General features: G+C 35.7%; 2 protein-coding genes across 5 annotated transcripts; one reads left to right on the top strand and one right to left on the bottom strand.

Annotated features, from left to right (window-relative positions):
• Positions 1-380: 380 nt before the first annotated feature.
• Positions 381-2036, top strand: LOC112292120 (mitochondrial carnitine/acylcarnitine carrier-like protein). Its single transcript, XM_073539346.2, has one exon. The coding sequence runs from the start codon at positions 813-815 to the stop codon at positions 1890-1892; it is 1080 nt and encodes a 359-aa protein (XP_073395447.1). The 5' UTR covers positions 381-812; the 3' UTR covers positions 1893-2036.
• Positions 2037-2118: 82 nt separating this feature from the next.
• LOC112292597 (uncharacterized) lies at positions 2119-5576 on the bottom strand. Of its 4 annotated transcripts, none has more exons than XM_090256449.1 (9): positions 5218-5576; positions 4306-5020; positions 3991-4071; positions 3739-3798; positions 3477-3520; positions 3312-3354; positions 2925-2996; positions 2481-2582; positions 2119-2333 (listed from the first exon to the last, which is right to left on the bottom strand). In XM_090256449.1, exons 2-9 carry the CDS (start codon positions 4828-4830, stop codon positions 2214-2216), a joined length of 1047 nt encoding a protein of 348 aa, XP_090112575.1. In that variant the 5' UTR covers positions 4831-5020; positions 5218-5576; the 3' UTR covers positions 2119-2213. The 4 variants fall into 4 exon arrangements, with proteins under 4 accessions (XP_090112575.1, XP_024397017.1, XP_073395449.1 ...); XM_024541249.3 differs by having other exon boundaries at positions 4306-4942; positions 5218-5556; XM_073539348.2 differs by having other exon boundaries at positions 2119-2582; positions 5218-5548.
• Between the last annotated feature and the right edge of the window lie 11498 nt (positions 5577-17074).

Genomic DNA, 17074 nt, shown 5'->3' with positions numbered 1-17074 from the left:
AGCTTCAGTCAAGATTCAATGAAAAATTGAGGAAATTGAGACACAACTAGTAGGATTGTATTTAATTTTGCGCTTCGGACTTATCCTTGGCAGTTCTGGAATGCAATACTTATACCAGTTACAAGAAATAGACAAACCGTAAGTGGACGAGATATAGATTAAATTGTGAATCTCCTGCCATCCTGTGAGTGATTGGACACCTTTTATTAACGCCGCCAAAAGTTTCGCCTCTTGATTTTGCATTGCGTTCACGCCTCTTGGAGTCGAAAGGACAAGTTAGAAGAGGTGCTAATGAGGTTCACGGATTATCCCTTTGAACCAACTCTGGAGTTCAGCGCAAAAGTGACGCAATTGAAGACGAATTTTCGGTGGAAGTGTTGCATGAGGACGAGATCCTAGAAACAGATGAGTGACAATCCTTGGGTTTGTTTGCAGCGTCATGTTTTTCTACACGGCTTACTTGACTATATCTAAACATGAATACGACCCAAGGGATTTAATTCATCGCAACCCGCTTGCTATTTTCTTTCCTTCACAACTCAATTGGAATATCTGCCATTAAGTTATAAAATCTGAACGTAAGTGCGTGCAACCGATGCGATAAGAACAGATGGAATTTATGGATTGTTCTTGCAACCAGAACGTAATTGATGAAGGCTTTGATCACCTAAACGTAGGCACGAGGCTCGTAGAGGTGAACATCAGGAGAATGATCCATAAGGACATGGGATCCTGAGGTCGATGGAGGGGGCAATCCTGCACGCTTTGTGAGGCTTATCTCGACGCACAGGAATCAATCTCAACCAAGGCAAATGTGTCACAGAGGTCTGGTAGAGGTTGGGAAGGATTTGACGGCAGGCACCATGGCCGGTATTGCCCAACTGCTGGTTGGTCATCCTTTTGACACAGTGAAGGTGAAGCTGCAGTCTCAAATGAACAGTGGGAGCCATGGGCAACCGAACCCTAGTGCTGTGGATACCGTGAAGAAGATCATGGCCACCGAAGGACTCAGGGGATTGTACCGCGGCCTCAGCGCTCCACTAGCCTCTGTAGCATTATTTAACGCTGTCCTGTTCACTGCAAGAGGTCAAATGGAAACTTTTCTGTTGCGAAACTCAAGATCCTGCACTACACTCACCATTCCACAGCAAATGGTAGCCGGTGCTGGAGCTGGCTTTGCGGTTTCTTTTGTTGCATGTCCAACGGAACTTGTCAAGTGTAGACTCCAAGCACAAAGTAATTCAACACCATCGCTAATAACACCAGGAGAAGAGGATAAAGTACCAGTAAGTAATCAAACGACACAAGAAATGACTGCAAATACTGACAACATCGATTCTTCAAACCAGCAAGGAGAGATTGGACTAAGGACCTTGATAGTGGAGAGTACTGATAACCCAGGAATCTTGAGTGATCTTGAAGCTCCTGCAATTCCAAGGCCTTCACCGAGGAAGTACGGTGGGTGCCTGGACGTGGCAAAACATATATTTCGCCAAGGAGGTATTCTAGGGTTTTATAAAGGGCTAACGCCCACATTCCTAAGAGAAGTGTTTGGTAATGCGGCATACTTCGGATCCTATCAAGGTACAAAGCAGTTAGAAGGGGGCTCCGCAAGCAATCTAGGCACAGGTTCACTGTTACTCGCTGGAGCAGTTGCAGGGGCTATGTTCTGGTTGTGTGTCTACCCTGCAGATGTGATCAAGAGTGTAATCCAGGTGGATGACTACACAAATCCTAAGTACACTAGTACATTTGATGCGTTCAGGAAGGTAATCAAGTCGCGGGGGGTGAAAGGGTTATACTGTGGATTTGGGCCAGCTATGGCGAGAAGCATCCTGGCAAACGCTGTTTGTTTTTTTGTATACGAGCTAGTTCGAAAGGCTTTGAAGTAGAAAAAATAATATCAAAGAGGGAAATGTTTTCGAGACTGATAATAATCAGTCTAAAACAAAGTGGATTTTCATCACTTTGCAAGGGCATTTAGAGGACCGAACATAATTTTCTCCAGCTTGCTTAACCAATCTCATTCTCTACAACCAACTACCACATACACTTGCGATCCACCTCTGACATGAAGTCTCTGAGAAAGGTTCGAGCAGTCCACAAGGACGCCTCGTAAGATCGATAATAAACAATTGATGAATCTTGTGATTCATCAAATGTTGGTAGTATTATCGATAAGAAACATGGCATAATTTGAAGAGAAACTTAAATCAAATAGCTCGTTCTACCCACCCTGGAACGGTGATGGAACCCCTAATACCTAGACGCCGTAGAAAGATAGCGTACAGGACATGGAGAAGAAAAACAAAGGAGCCGCAGTTTACCACAAGCTGCAAGTAACATCACAAGCCAAAATTAGATGAAAGCATGGTAAACACAGTTGATGTGAAGCAACGATCCTGTTGAATCTGTGGACTGCAACACAACCTCCATCTTCCTAAATATTCACTAAATTGTATAGAAGAGAGACTACTCACCAAGGAGGCAAAGACAACATAAATCATCGGCATTGTTGGCACTAAGTTGATCCCAACTGCTGCTAGCATGTAGGACAATGATGCATGAGCATTCATGGTAATCTGCACAACATCTGAACACATGAGTTTTACGGGCAGGAGTGCTTCATGGCAAAGATCGGAGATATTTACACCATCCATCAAAACAGACATGAGTAGCCCATGTTGTCTAAATGATCTTTTCACTTCTTCTTCTTAGTCGACCTGAATTAAGCATGCCATTTCATGCAAGATACCAATTTCAGGATCTTGCAAAGGATGTTCCAACTAATGATTTTAAATAGCAGATTAAATCAGGTGAGTAACAATTGCACGAGAGTAACCACGAATAAATTACTAATACGTAGATTTCTTGTTCCTGAAAGCATGGCGAAAGACAAGCCAGACAATGACTTAAAAACTTACCAAAGCCAGAATATTATCCCTTAATAGCCATGAAGTTAGAAGAACAAATCCCAATGCTCCCAGACATCTAACCTGCAGAATCAGAAACGATTCGTCTAAAGTTAGGGCAATCATACATGGGAAGCTACATAACAAGCCATACAAACTATTAGAAGTAGGGACAAAGACTCACTACACTTAAGCCTACGTATCTCGAAACAACGCCGACTAGCAAAGGGCTTAATATAACAGGCTACACGTCTAATGAGTTAAATCAGCTTCATCGATAGATCAAAGCAATAATTAATGAGATGGATAACGTTGCCGGTAAAACTTCACATACACACACACACACAACTCAAATTCCAAGGAAGGTAATGCTCAATAAGCGACGGTATAGATTTTTACCACTGTGCAACCTACTATAGAAAGGCCCCAATTAAAGTTCCATCTGCAAATCAAAAGTACAAATATGATCAGATAATTGGTCATCTGCAAAACGTCAATAATTAAACATGAACTTTTTCCTTGGATCTTGCAGCTAAGGTAACTGAAGAATTTTGCATGACTTACTTCCAAAAGGCGCCCATCGCTAGCCCAACAAACCCATGCATCAACTGCAATCCATTCATTGTCACTTCATCAATTCCCTATCACTTTTCAAAGTTCAAAACCACACAAGATGCTGGCTCAGGCTGAGGTAATGTAGAATAAGCTGTGGGTCATCAGAGCGTGGGACAACGCATAAACACAAAGTTAGCATTTTGAACCTGCAAAGGATTTATCAAATCAAGATTGTCAAGTGACTGGCTAAGGAAGGTGGTAGATTACTGACCAAATAAGAAGCAGCCTTCAACGGTCCTGATAGTATTAGCAATAGCATAGCCGTCGCCACCTAAGAAAAGAAAAATAGAGAGAAGAACGCCACTTTAGGAAGGAGCAATCTGCCTTTCTCTCATGCCACTAGGAACACAAGCAACAATGAACAGGCTATAGAACTAGTGTTCTCATATCAATTTTCTTTACATGCCAAAACTTGGAAGAATGAGATGTAGTAGAAATGATGCTCTGGTCCAAGTAATCATACCATAGTCTTTCTGCCTGCTGCAGCTCCCCAACGCATAGAAGATATAACCACAGGTAAGGGGAAGAAACATCCAAAGTAGGCCTGCCATTCAACGCGCTCCCAAAATTAAATTACACCAACTCCATTTTCGAGCACACTGTCTCTTGTAAAATATTTATCCCCTATCAAGCATACCAGATACTCTAGCCAATTCCTTAAATTTTTTGAGACCAATCCTTCAATTTAGGTGAGACACCAGCACATCCAAACTGCTGAAACCTTATAACGTTCTCATAGTACACATTGACCTATACTTCTAAGTGAGAAGAGAAATACCTCAAGTCGAAGAAGATTACTAAGAAAGTAAGCAAGGCCTGCAGTGGCAGCTAGCATGGCACATTCTACTAATTGCACAGTATTCTGCAGCTCACTTCCATCTCCTGTTAAAACGGAACCATCATGTCCATCTGCTTTATCATCTGGCGTTGTACCTGCTGGTGAACCTGACTCCACCACTGCTTTGCAACAGAAATCCGCTCTTTCTTCTGGAAAGGTTAGTCCTATTCCTCTACTTGTATGGAACCCGAATTTATGTCCAAGAATTGTGCAATTTGCACTAGTTGAATCGAGACTACTCCTGCACTCTAGGGCTCCTACCCTAACTGAGTTTCTTGACCTCAATGCTCTCCTAACGACAATTATCCTCTGCGAACTGCATCCCATACATCTTGTTCGCTCAAAATTCCCACATAGCCCTCTGCAAGAAGGTCCTACGAATTCAGTTCTCCGCACACAGCGCTCATGAGATTGGCATGGAACGATCCCCTCGCCAGCCCGGCATGAAAGCCTGGACAAATTCATGATGCCTGAAGTGACTAAACCAAACTCTAACACCCTTGTTGAGACGTTTCGAGAAACCCGTCAACCCTCATACGATCAAGGTCATTCCTGGCTCCGCATCCTCAACAAAATGCTTCACGACACCAGTGCAAACAAAAGCTTCAGAATCAGGATCAACACGGAACAATGAATGCGCTCTCGGTGGTAAAACCTAACAGATGGCAAACAATCACTAAAATTTAGGTCAGGAAAGGACATGTCACTCTTCTTCCCTCAAAGAACAACCAAAATGAAAAAGAAAAAAGAAAAAGAAGAAAAAAAAGAACGCCACATCAACAAACTTCCAATACAACACAAAACAAACACCGGAATAAAAAACAAGCACAAGTTACACAGGGCTTCCCGTACCTCACGAACTCGAACCAATTATTCAGAAAATTGAGTTCGAGCGATTGGAATCACATGCTAGTCGACAAGAAAAAAAATCGAAATCAGCAATCACGGTGAAGACTCATCACAGAGGAATAGAAACACCAATTGACGAGCTCCGCTACGGCGAGCACGGGATGATATTGTGCAGGTAAATTTGAGCGAAGAGTCTAAGCACCGCATGAACCCATTTTCTCCAACAGCAGCATACACACACACACACAATCTCCGTCTCTCTGTCTTCGTATTCGTGAGCTGCATGAGCTCAATCGCGGGGCTTTGTCGAAGCAAGCAAGCAAGCAAGCAAAACATTATCCGGCTGGAAAATGTTGCCCAACACGCTCCATATTTTGTTTCGAACCCTCGCCGGGTGTGGCTTTGGGCCCCCTATGCCCTCACGACTTGGAAAAAAGAAGGAAAAAGGACATCCAATAGATGCAACGTCATCCCCACATTCTAATTAATTGATAAGTGTGTTTACTTTTTTTTTTTTCCTTCTTTTTTTAAAATATCTTTGATGCATGTGTATTATTGGTAGTAAATAAAGCTCAATGTGATTATTTTCCTTCTTTTGGTGTACTGTTGCTTTTTTATGGTTGAATTAATGTTTTTCTTTCGTGAAATTGTATGTTAATTTAGGATGTTTAATGTAATTGTTGTTTTTTTTTTCATTTGTTGATAGGAGGTTTGTATTAAAAAAATGTACTTTTGGATTTCTAATTTTTAATTTCTTATCTATATTTTATTATTACATAAAATAATAATGGTTTGAATATAAAAAATTATTTACTTTTGTATATATGTTTATAATGTATTTTCATAAATTATTAAAAAGAAGTTATTATAAAATATATATGTTGTTAGAAGTTTGACTTAATTTGAAAACTTATGATAAAATTATGGTTCCTAATCTTGCTAACTCTATATCAAAAGCATTACTTAGCATATCAATATTAGATTTCTATATGATGATTCAAAAAGATAATAGCAAAGATTGATAATATTAAAACATAACAAGATAGTTGAATAGATATATCTAAATATATAGAAGTTGATAAACTTTAAAATAAATAAAATTTATCATATAAATTGAGAAGTCTAAAACTAATTCAAACATTATCATTATGTATATAATTAAATTAAGACTTATTAGCCATATTTCTATATCCTTTTAAATTATATTTTTTTAAAATAAATATTTATTTTTTATTTTTTTATATCATTACCAACAAGGCTATGAAAAGAAACTTCAAAAATGATCTTAATAATAAATATTTTATATTATTTTTTTATTCAAAAAAATAAATATTTTAAAATATCCAAAAGAATGTGTTTAATAGCTTAGAAATTCACATTAAATCCACCATTTGTCATGGATATGCATATTTATCTAGATAAGAAGTATTAGATAGAAGATAAATTTAAATAGGTTTAATATTACCTTATAGCAATGCTTCTTAGAAGCTTCATAGATGAGTATTTGACTTTACATATGTTTATAGTTGAATAGTAGGTTAGAAAAACTTCTATTGTTGAATTTTGAAGGTTGCAAAGTATCCATCTTTAAATAATAAGTATCAAAGAGAGATGACAAAATGATAATAAGAAAGTATACATATTCAAGAAGAAATTGGAATGGCTATTGTTAAAGATTAGGAGTCTAAAGACTCTTGAAATTAGATTAGAAGTAAGAAAAGGTTTAATAAGAGTGAAAAAGGCTTCATTCTTGCTTCTATATGTATTATCTACCTACGAGTTATGTGGCAATATTTAATAGGACCTCTACCATGTGTTCAATTTATAAGACACATATTTAACTTACAAAACAAGTTTTCTATATGTACAGCACGTAGTTAGCTTGTTCTATAAGCTACTAATACGTGCAATATGTGGCTAACTTGTTGACTAAGTTTTTAATCTATCAATCACCTATAAATATGTATAAAGGTGAAAACATGTCTATGAAGCTTTTAAGAAGCTTTTCTATAAAATATTATCAAATTAATTTGCTTTTACTTACTTCTACCTATTCATATTACCTAAATAATTATTAGAATGTTTGTGACATCATCCCCTCTTCTAGAAACAAGTTCTACAAGGAGCAATAATTCCATATTGATAAAGTCCAAGATGTAATGAATTGTATTTGCTAGATACTCTGATCTATATCTCCTTTGAAGATAGTTGATAGGTCTTCTCAAATATTGATAATATTCTATTCTAGGATGAAAAGACCACCTTATTAATTGGTCATTATTGACCAATTAATTTTAAATGGATTGTAGATTTGGTTATTTTGTCAATAGAATTATGGCAAATGAAGTATTTAGTTTTGATTTGTGAAGATTTATCAAATCTAATGAAAGGCATGGTACTAAAAATAAAGTCTAAAGAAAAAATTTGTAAGTTTTTGCTTGAAGTTGATATTTTTTGCCATAGATATGTAAAAAAGATTACTACAGATCATAGAAAATTAGCTACACATGAAGCTTGTGAATTCTTTAAAAGATATAAAATTAAATTATTATTGACTATTACTTATAATCCAAAAGAGAATGCAAAGAATGAACACGGACATTCACCAATTATAAAAACTTTGATTAAAGCTTGTAATAGAAGAATAAAAGAATGGCGTCATCTTCTATCTTATGTATTATAGGCTGATTGAATAATACATAGTTCAGTGACAGGATGTATGCAAGTGGAATTCATGACAAGTCAAAAACCTATTATATTAATTGAAGAACATGTGCCAATTTAGAATATGTTACTTTAGAAAGATAGTTTGATAAGAAAAGAGTTGTTGGCTACTAAAATTTGACAACTTGAACAAAGATTATGAAATGTGGAGCTAACATTGAAAAGATTATAAAAGGTTAGGCTAGGAAATAAGACTTGGTTTGATAAACAACATCAATTGAAGCCTAGAGCAATTGAAAAAGGTGATTGAGTACTTCTTTATAATAATAGTTTGGATAATTAGTACAATTCTTTATGGAAGTTTTTAAAATATTCATTTAGACCATTGTCATGATGTAATATGACTAATAGGTGAAAAGAAAAAAAAATATTATAGAATAGAAGATCTTACTTCAAATATTATAGCAAATTATCTTAGAAAATAGACAATAGTCCAAAAGAAAGTAAAATTAAAGATGTAAATACTACCTTTTTACAAAGTAAGCTTCTATTTACTTTATAAGGCCATAAATAAAGCAAAAAAAAGTAGATTAGAAAAATAAAAAATATGAGCATATGTATGAGGAAGTTAGAAGTTGATTTTAGCAAAAATTAATTCAAAATGGCAAAAATTGATATCAAAGAAGGCCGATTATCAACTTGGATCAAAATCAATCCCTAAGGCACAGAATTAGGCACCTATGGAAACTCTAGAGTTTTTTTGAAGATCTAAGAAAAAGATTTGAAGGCAAGCTTGATAAAATTTCTTTGGGAATTGAATTTGATTGATTTGAGTATGTAGTAATTTTGTAAGAGCTTTGCAAAGTCATAGTTGTTTTAGGTGACTTTGGAATTTGTAAAATAAAAAGGATATTATATTTTGAAATTTTTTGTGAATTTGGTAGTAGATCTACAGTTCAAATTTCAAGGATTTATATGAATAGTTATTTAAAGTATATGCTGTAAGTTTGAGCTTGATCAAATGGTTGAATTAAAGGTTATTGAATTTCAAGTAGGTTGTATTGAAGAACAAGCATTTTGAAGACACAACACTTAGCATTGGCAAGGTTGCACACAAAGAGAGTATGGAATAAGATGTCTGTCATTTCGAATATCCATTACTTATAGATAGTGGTTGCTGCTGTAAAAGACAACTTCCACTCTTTGATTTTTACACATGTGGCTCTAAGATCCTTTTGGCATCTCACGAGCCTCAAGAGTATCCTATGACACATACTAATGATTCATACTTAGTCTTTGGATATTTCTTTATTAATACTTTATCCTTTTGACTTTGACTCTTGGTCCATGACTTCGTCTTATATCCATTGGATGCCCTTACCATATACAAAGAGTCAAACCTTTGACCACTAGCAACTTACCTAAGTTAATATCTTCTATAAGGTAACTTATTCTATTTTTACTTTAATACTCCCACTTTGTTATTAGTCAAATGGCTTTTAATCCTAAAGCCTTTGTCAACATGTGGTGTCTATCTTTTACTAATGCCTTTGTCAACAAATCAGCAAGCATTTCCTCTGTTGCACAATACTTCATATTAATCACTCCCATTTCAATCTTCTCTCTTATAAAGTGATATTGAATGTCAATAAGCTTGGTCCTTGAATGTTACTTTGGATTCTTTGCAAATGCAAGACATCCTTGATTGTCACACTCCATTAGAGTTGCTTCCATTTGCACATCTCCAATATCCTCCAAAAGTTGTTTCAACCATATTGCTTCTATTGTACCATGGCTTGCTGCCATGTACTCCGCCTCCATTGTTGATCTTGCAATTGTTGGTTGTCTCTTGCAATTCCATGAAATTGCTTCTATTCCAGCAAAGAATACATAGCCCATTGTTGACCTTCTATTATTTGCATCTCCAACCCAATCCGCATCACAATAACCATGCAAACTGATGTTATCACCTCCAAGGCATAATTTGAAGTTCAAAGTGCCTTTTAAGTACCTCATGATTCTTTTGATGGTTGCTCAATGGATTGGTCTAGCCTTTGACATGTATTGGCTCACAACACTCACTGCATATACAAGATCCACCCTTGTGCCAACCATTATATACATAAGTGAGCCCATTGCTGCCTTGTATGGAACACCTTGCATTTGACCTTCAACTTCAGCAAATACTTCATCCGTGAGCTTCATCAACTTCAAGTTTACATCTAATGGTGTTCCAATAGGCTTACACTCCTCCATGTTGAATCGTTTCAATACTTCTTTAATGTACTTGCTTTGGCTCATTGTATTGGTCTTTTTAGCACGATCTCTTACAAATTCCACTCCTAAATAATAGTGAAGCTCTCCCAAATCACTCATTTCATACTCCTTTTCTAACTTTACTTTCAACCAATCCATCATCTTCAACGTATTGGTTAAGATGATCAAATCATCAACATAGAGGATGACAATCAATATGAACTCATTTGATTGCATCACATATAAAGAATGATCAGCCTCACTCCTTACAAATCCTTCACTCACAAAGAATGTATCAATGCGTTGGTACCATGTCCTTGATGATTGCTTTAGGCCATACAAGGATTTTTTCAACTTACAAACAAGGTGTTCTTTGCCTTCTTCAACAAATCCTTGAGGTTGCTCAATGTAGATGTCTTCTTCCAAACTTCCATTCAAGAACGTCTTCTTCACATCTATTTGATGTATCTCCAAGTCCAATGCTGCCCCAATTACCATAATGGTTCTAATAGTGGTGAATTTGGCCATGGAAGCAAATGTCTCATTGAAATCTACACCAGCAACTTGTGAGTAGCTTTTAGCAACCAATCTAGACTTACATCTCATAATATTATCCATTGTATCTCTTTTGGTTCTAAACACTTACTTACAACCAATTGAAGATCGATTTGGTGGAAGTTGAGTCAATTCCCATGTTTCATTGTCCATGAGTGATTTGTACTCTTCTTCCATAGCATTCTCCCACTTCAATGCATCCATAGACTTCATTGCATCACATAAACTCAATGGATTAGTAAGAAGTGCAACATTGGCATGTTCTTCACTTACTTGAGGAAAGATGTGGTTCTTCCACCATTCACCACATGGTTTTTTTTCTCTCAAAGGATATTTCTTTTCATTTAAAGAAGACTCTTCTTCTTGTATTCCATCCTTCTTCTTCCTCAATACTTATCTTTTCTCATTCAAAGGTTGATATTCTTCATCGTCATCATCACCTTCAATATCTTCATTGTTTTTATTGTTGGTTCTAGCAATTGAAGGCATACTATGATTTACCTTCTTTGGCACTTAATCTTGACTTCTATTTCTTCCATCCTCATTGTCATCATCATCTTCTTCTTCTTCTTTCTTTGCTGAACTTGAAGATGTAACCATAGACATACCTTTATTCCTTCTTGGAGACTCTTTCAAGTATTCAAAAGCACTCTTATGCTCTAAAAACTCTACATCACGACTTTTGATGATCTTCTTGGTTTCTAAACACATTAGCCTATATACTTTGGTACATTCAAAATATCCAACAAATATACATTTTGTACCTTTTGCATCAACTTTGGACCTCATACAATCTAGTACCTTTGCATAAGCAATGCATCCAAAAATCTTCATGTATGAAACATAAAGTTTCTTACCACTCCAAGTGTCACGGATATACTTATGTAAGCTAGTAATTACAAATACAAATAGGTGGAAGTAAGTAAAAGTAGATAAAAGTAAGTTAATTCTATACTATTTAATATGAAAGCTTCCTAAAATCTTCATAGACGTTGCTTTGACTTCATAGGTGTCTTTAATTGACTTTTTGGATTAGAAACGTGGTCAACAAGTTGGCCATGTGCCACATATGTTATTAGCTTGAAGATCAAGCTAACTATGTCGCCCACACGTAGAAAAACTTGCCTTGTAAGTCAAGGCATGTGTCCTACAAAGTCAACACATATTGGAGGTCCTATAGAATGTCACAACGTAGCCCCTAGTTAGATAGTATATATAGAGACAAGAGTGAAGCCCTCTTCACTCTTGTCAACTCATTTCTTGCTTCTAGTCTAGTTTCAAGGGTCTCTAGTTATCTTGTCTTTTGGCAATAGCCATTCTAGTTTCTCTTTCAATATACATACTCATTTATTTATATTTTTTTACCTTTCTTTGAGTGAAGGCTCACTTGTCTGAATTTCTTTTTTATCGAGTTCTTGTTCTTGACAGATTGACAAGAGTACACCTAGAATATCAAAGCTTTGTCTAATCTTGATTAAGAGTGGATTACCCCTTTTTCTTGATAAGATATTAGCATATTAGAAGTTGCGGATTACCCTCTTCTAAATTGATATTGTCCTTAGTATTTTCTTTATTCTCAAGTCCTCTCTTCTATTTGTCTTGAGCGATATTAGATATCTCTTTTCTAAGTGTTATCATGGCAGAACTTGTTGAAATGAAGAGTATAATGGTACAAATGTAAGAGCAATTGAGAGAGTTAATGCTTGCAATGTATCAACTCAATTTACTACTACAAGGAGCAATAAGATTCGCAAGAAGTGAAGATATAGAAATGATTGGAGCTGCTTCAATATCTGCACCAAATCATATCCTTTTTCCTATGGTGGAACGCCCTTCCAGTGTTAGAGAACCAAGAATTGCCCTACCCGAGAAGTTTGATGGCACCAGATCCAAGTTTTAAGGATTTATCAATCAAGTGCAACTTGTGATTGAACTTCAACCCCAAAGCTATCTAACTCCAGAATCGCAAGTTAGATTCATTGGTATGCTTCTTTCAGGTTTAGCACTATCGTGGTTTTAATCTTTTCTTGAATGACGAGATCCAATATTAGATAATCTAGAGACTTTTTTGGTGGAATTTCGATCCATGTATGGAAAACATGATACAATTCGTGTTGCAATCAATAAGATCCATATTTTACGACAAGGCAATCAATCAGTAATATTGTACACTTCAGAATTTCAATAACATGCAATTAATATCAAGTCGGATAATGCTGCACTTATTAGCCAATTTCTCTACGGATTATAATATGAAGTAAAAAAATTAATGCTCGACTTACCTGATTTTCAAACATTGAGTCAAGCAATTGACTTTGCTGTGAAGTGCGATAATCGCCTTTTTAAATTTCAATCTAAGAACCGATCTTAATATTACTATAATTCAATGGCAACACCAACACCTCTTCAACACATACATTCAGAAGTAGAGGATATGTAAATTGATGCAGTACGTATCAAACCTCTAACTGAGCAAGAAAAGAATTGTCATCGTCAAGAACGATTATATTTATATTGTGGAGAACCAAAGTACACTGCTCAACATTGTCCAAAGAAATGATGTAATTACAAAATGAGGAGTATGGCTGTGAAAGAAGATAATATATTAGAAAACGAGTTTATCCAGCTACAATAGGGACCGTGCGGCTGGAACCTTGCACAACATCTAGTAAAGGTTCTATTCTCTCCTCAGAGCCCTCTCCTTCTTTTATATTAAATTTTATTTGAGGACCTAAATATTACAAAGCCTCTACCTTATTAGATTTAGGAGCCTCAGCATGTTTCTTAGATGAAGAATTTACTAAAAGATATAGCATATCTTTAGTAAAGAAAACTAAACATGTTCATGTAGAAGTCATAGATGGTCGTCCATTGTCTTCTGGGGATATTACTCAAGAAATCCTTCGTATAAAAGTAATAATCAATGGTCATAATAGCTTTGTAGTATTTAATATCATTAGATCTCCCTCTAATTTAGTCATTTTAGGTTTATCATGGTTAGAAAATTACAACCCTCAAATAGATTGGATTTTCCAAACTCTTACTTTCTCTAAAAGTATAACTAATAGTGTAGTTAATCAAATAGAGAGTCATAAGTCCAATTCAATTAAACCCGTATTTATAAGTGCAAAAGCTTTCTTGCATGCTGCTATAAAAGAATCACCATATATTCTTTATGTTACACATGTTTCTACTGGTCGAAAGACTTCAAGTGGCATTCCAAGCTAATATTAAGAATTTCAAGATGTATTCGAAAAAAAGAATGCGGATATACTTCCGGAACATTGTCCCTATGATTGCTCAATTGACCTTCAAGAAGGAGCACAACCACCATTCGGACCAATCTACAGTTTATCACAAAATGAGTTGACTGAACTCAAGGAGTATATTGAAGAAAATCTAGCCAAGAATTTCATACGCCATTCTAAATCTCCAGTAGGAGCTCTAATTCTATTTGTGAAGAAAAAGATGGATCATTGCTGATGTTTGTTGATTATCGAGGATTCAACAAGATTACCATCAAGAACAGATATCTACTACTTTTAATATCTAGACTTCTTGATCAGCTGAATCAAGCTAAAATCTATACAAAAATAGATCTCCGAAGAGCATACAATCTAGTACGCATCAAAGAAAGAGATGAATCGAAGATTGCGTTTTGAACTAGGTATAGACATTTTGAATACAACGTCATGCCTTTTAGACTTACAAATGCACGAGCAGCTTTTCAACATCTAATGAATGATGTTTTTCGAGAATTTTTGGACGATTTTGTGGTCTGTTATCTAGACGACATCTTGATCTATTCTAAGAATCTAGAAGAATATGAACTTCATGTTTGTCATATGTTACAAAAATTAACACATATATGACTCTATACTAAGATAAAAAAGTATGTATTCCACACTACTCAAGTAGATTTCTTAGGTTACATCATATCAAATGATGGACTTATGATGGATCCTAAGAAAGTTCAAACTATTATAGATTGGAAGATCCCAAAAACGGTAGGAGATGTCCAATATTTTCTGGGATTTGCCAACTACTATCAGATCTTCATCAAAGAATTTTCTCAAGTTGCAGCTCTATTTACACGTTTGACTTATAAAGACAAACTCCAATGGAATCAAGAAGCGGAAGTTGCTTTTGAATCTTTGAAGACAACATTTATTTCTGCACCAATCTTGTATCGTGTTGATTTTTTCAAAGCATTTTTATGGAAACACATGCATCACACTTTGCTCTGGGTGCACTTTTTTCAGAAATGGGAATAGATGACAAACTTCATCTAGTAGCTTTTCATTTAAGAAAATTCTCAGTAGCAGAAATCAATTATGAGATCCACAACAAAGAACTTCTTGCAATTGTGGATTCTTTTCAAGAATGGCGTCATTATCTAGAAGGCGCTTCTAGTCCAGTCACCGTATATATAGATCACAAGAACCTTGAGTATTTTATGTCAGCACATGTATTAAATCATCGTCAAGCTCGTTGGAGCATGTCTTTATCAAGATTCGAGTTCATCATTATTTATCGGCCAAGAAAATACCAAGGTTTGTTCGATGCCTTGTCTAGACATTCTTATCTTGCTCCAAAAGAAGGAGATGCAGCTTTTAAGCAACAAAGAATGGTTCTCTTGAAGTCAGAGCAATTTCATCTTCAAGCAATAAAATCAATATTGACTGTTGATTTAACTTTTCTTAAGCAAGTCCAGTTAAGTATGTCTTCAGAGCCTCTTGTTCATGATATCAAGAATAATTCTTCTAAATCTCATGATTCTTCTAAATTTGAATTCAAGAACAACCTACTCTATTTCGAAGGATGCCTATATGTTCCAGAAGGAGAAACATGTTTACGTATTTTTCAAGCTCGTCATGACTTTCCAGCAGCAGGACATTTTGGATATAATAAGACTTTGGAGCTGATATCTAGGAATTTTTGGTGGCTTCAAATGTGGAAGGCAGTCAAAGATTTTGTACAATCATGTAATGTTTGCTCAAGATCAAAAACTCCTCGTCATTGACCTTTTGGACTTCTTCAACCATTACCCATTCAAGAGCAACCATGGTCTTTTGTTTCTATGGACTTCATCACGAATCTTCCAATCTGAAGTTCTTACGACTCTATATTGGTGATAGCAGATCGTTTTACTAAGATGGCACATTTTGTACCATGTACAAAATCTATCACAGGTGAAGAAATAGCTAAGCTCTTTCTTGACAATATCTATCGCTATCATGGATTATCCAAGGATATTATATTAGATAGAGGAACTCAATTTGTATCAAGATTTTGGCGGATTCTTTTTAAGATTCTTAAAGTGGATATAAAACTATCTTTGACATTCCATCCTCAAACTGATGGACAAACGGAGCGTGTTAATCAAGTTTTGGAGCAATATTTAAGATGTACCATTAATTACCAACAAGATGATTGGACAACTCTTTTGCCATTGGCAGAATTTGCTTACAATAATACGGTACATTCTTCTACAAAACAAACACCTTTCTTTGCTAATTATGGTTATCATCCAAGACTTGATATTTTTGACTTTTCAAAAGTTGATAATCGTGCTGCAAAAGATTTGGCGATTCATTTATCAAAGCTACATGCAACAATGAGGGCGCAGTTAAAAGAGGCTCAAGAACAACAAAAGGTCAATGCGGTGTCGAGGTAGAGAGAGTTTGCCTCAAGAAAGCGCTGGGCTTCTGGCTGTTACTAAATACTCAATCAAGTTTGAAATATAAGGATAACAATTTTATATATATAAACTCCTGTCCTTTGGAGAAATTACATCAATATACAAGCCTTAAAATCCAAAGAACACAAAAATATTTGATAAGGTGTTATAAAAAACTTATATATCCTTATGAGGAATTTTTCCCGAAGTTCAACAGCTCAGAACTTACGATCTAACCGTCTAAACAACTCCAAATTTTACATGGAGTACTGATATATCTTCAGCAACTACGACACCAAAATTCAACCGTAAATTCGTCTTGGATCTTGTGATATCTTGAAAACCCTAACTTTAGCTTCAAACCCTAGCTTTTTTACACCCGTGTACAACTTCCATCATATCTCACAAAGTAATTATTCAAATACTATGAAACTTTGATCTAAAGCTTTTTAACTCAATTACACACACTTGTGGAAATTTTGAGCCAAAAATTCGTCCAGAAACTTAAGATATGGCTTCACCCATAACTAGCAACAAAACGATATACTTACTGCCTTCAAATTACAAGTGTTGTCTTCAACGCCTCATAACTCCTTCACCCAATCTTAGAATTCACTATACAGTAAGTAGAATGTGTAGCCGAGAAAATGCTCCCTCCAAATCCAGTCGCCGATCTTCCATTGCTCTCCGTATTCGTATGTGATG

This window comes from Physcomitrium patens, chromosome 15 (assembly GCF_059467195.1).
Source record: "Physcomitrium patens ecotype Gransden chromosome 15, ASM5946719v1, whole genome shotgun sequence".
In the NCBI taxonomy this organism is placed as follows: domain Eukaryota; kingdom Viridiplantae; phylum Streptophyta; class Bryopsida; order Funariales; family Funariaceae; genus Physcomitrium; species Physcomitrium patens.
The sequence above is the reverse complement of the archived record's forward strand: the minus strand, read 5'-3'. Positions and strand labels throughout refer to the sequence as shown.

Excerpts from the sequence above, each read along its gene's own strand:
- LOC112292120 (XM_073539346.2), top strand. The coding sequence starts at position 813 with ATGTGTCACAGAGGTCTGGTAGAGGTTGGGAAGGATTTGACGGCAGGC.
- LOC112292597 (XM_073539348.2), bottom strand. The coding sequence starts at position 4,830 with ATGAATTTGTCCAGGCTTTCATGCCGGGCTGGCGAGGGGATCGTTCCA. Across the intron at positions 2,997-3,311 it reads CTATAGTAGGTTGCACAGTG|GTTAGATGTCTGGGAGCATT; the intron begins GTAAAAATCTAT and ends CTGATTCTGCAG. Across the intron at positions 2,583-2,924 it reads GGGATAATATTCTGGCTTTG|ATTACCATGAATGCTCATGC; the intron begins GTAAGTTTTTAA and ends GATGTTGTGCAG.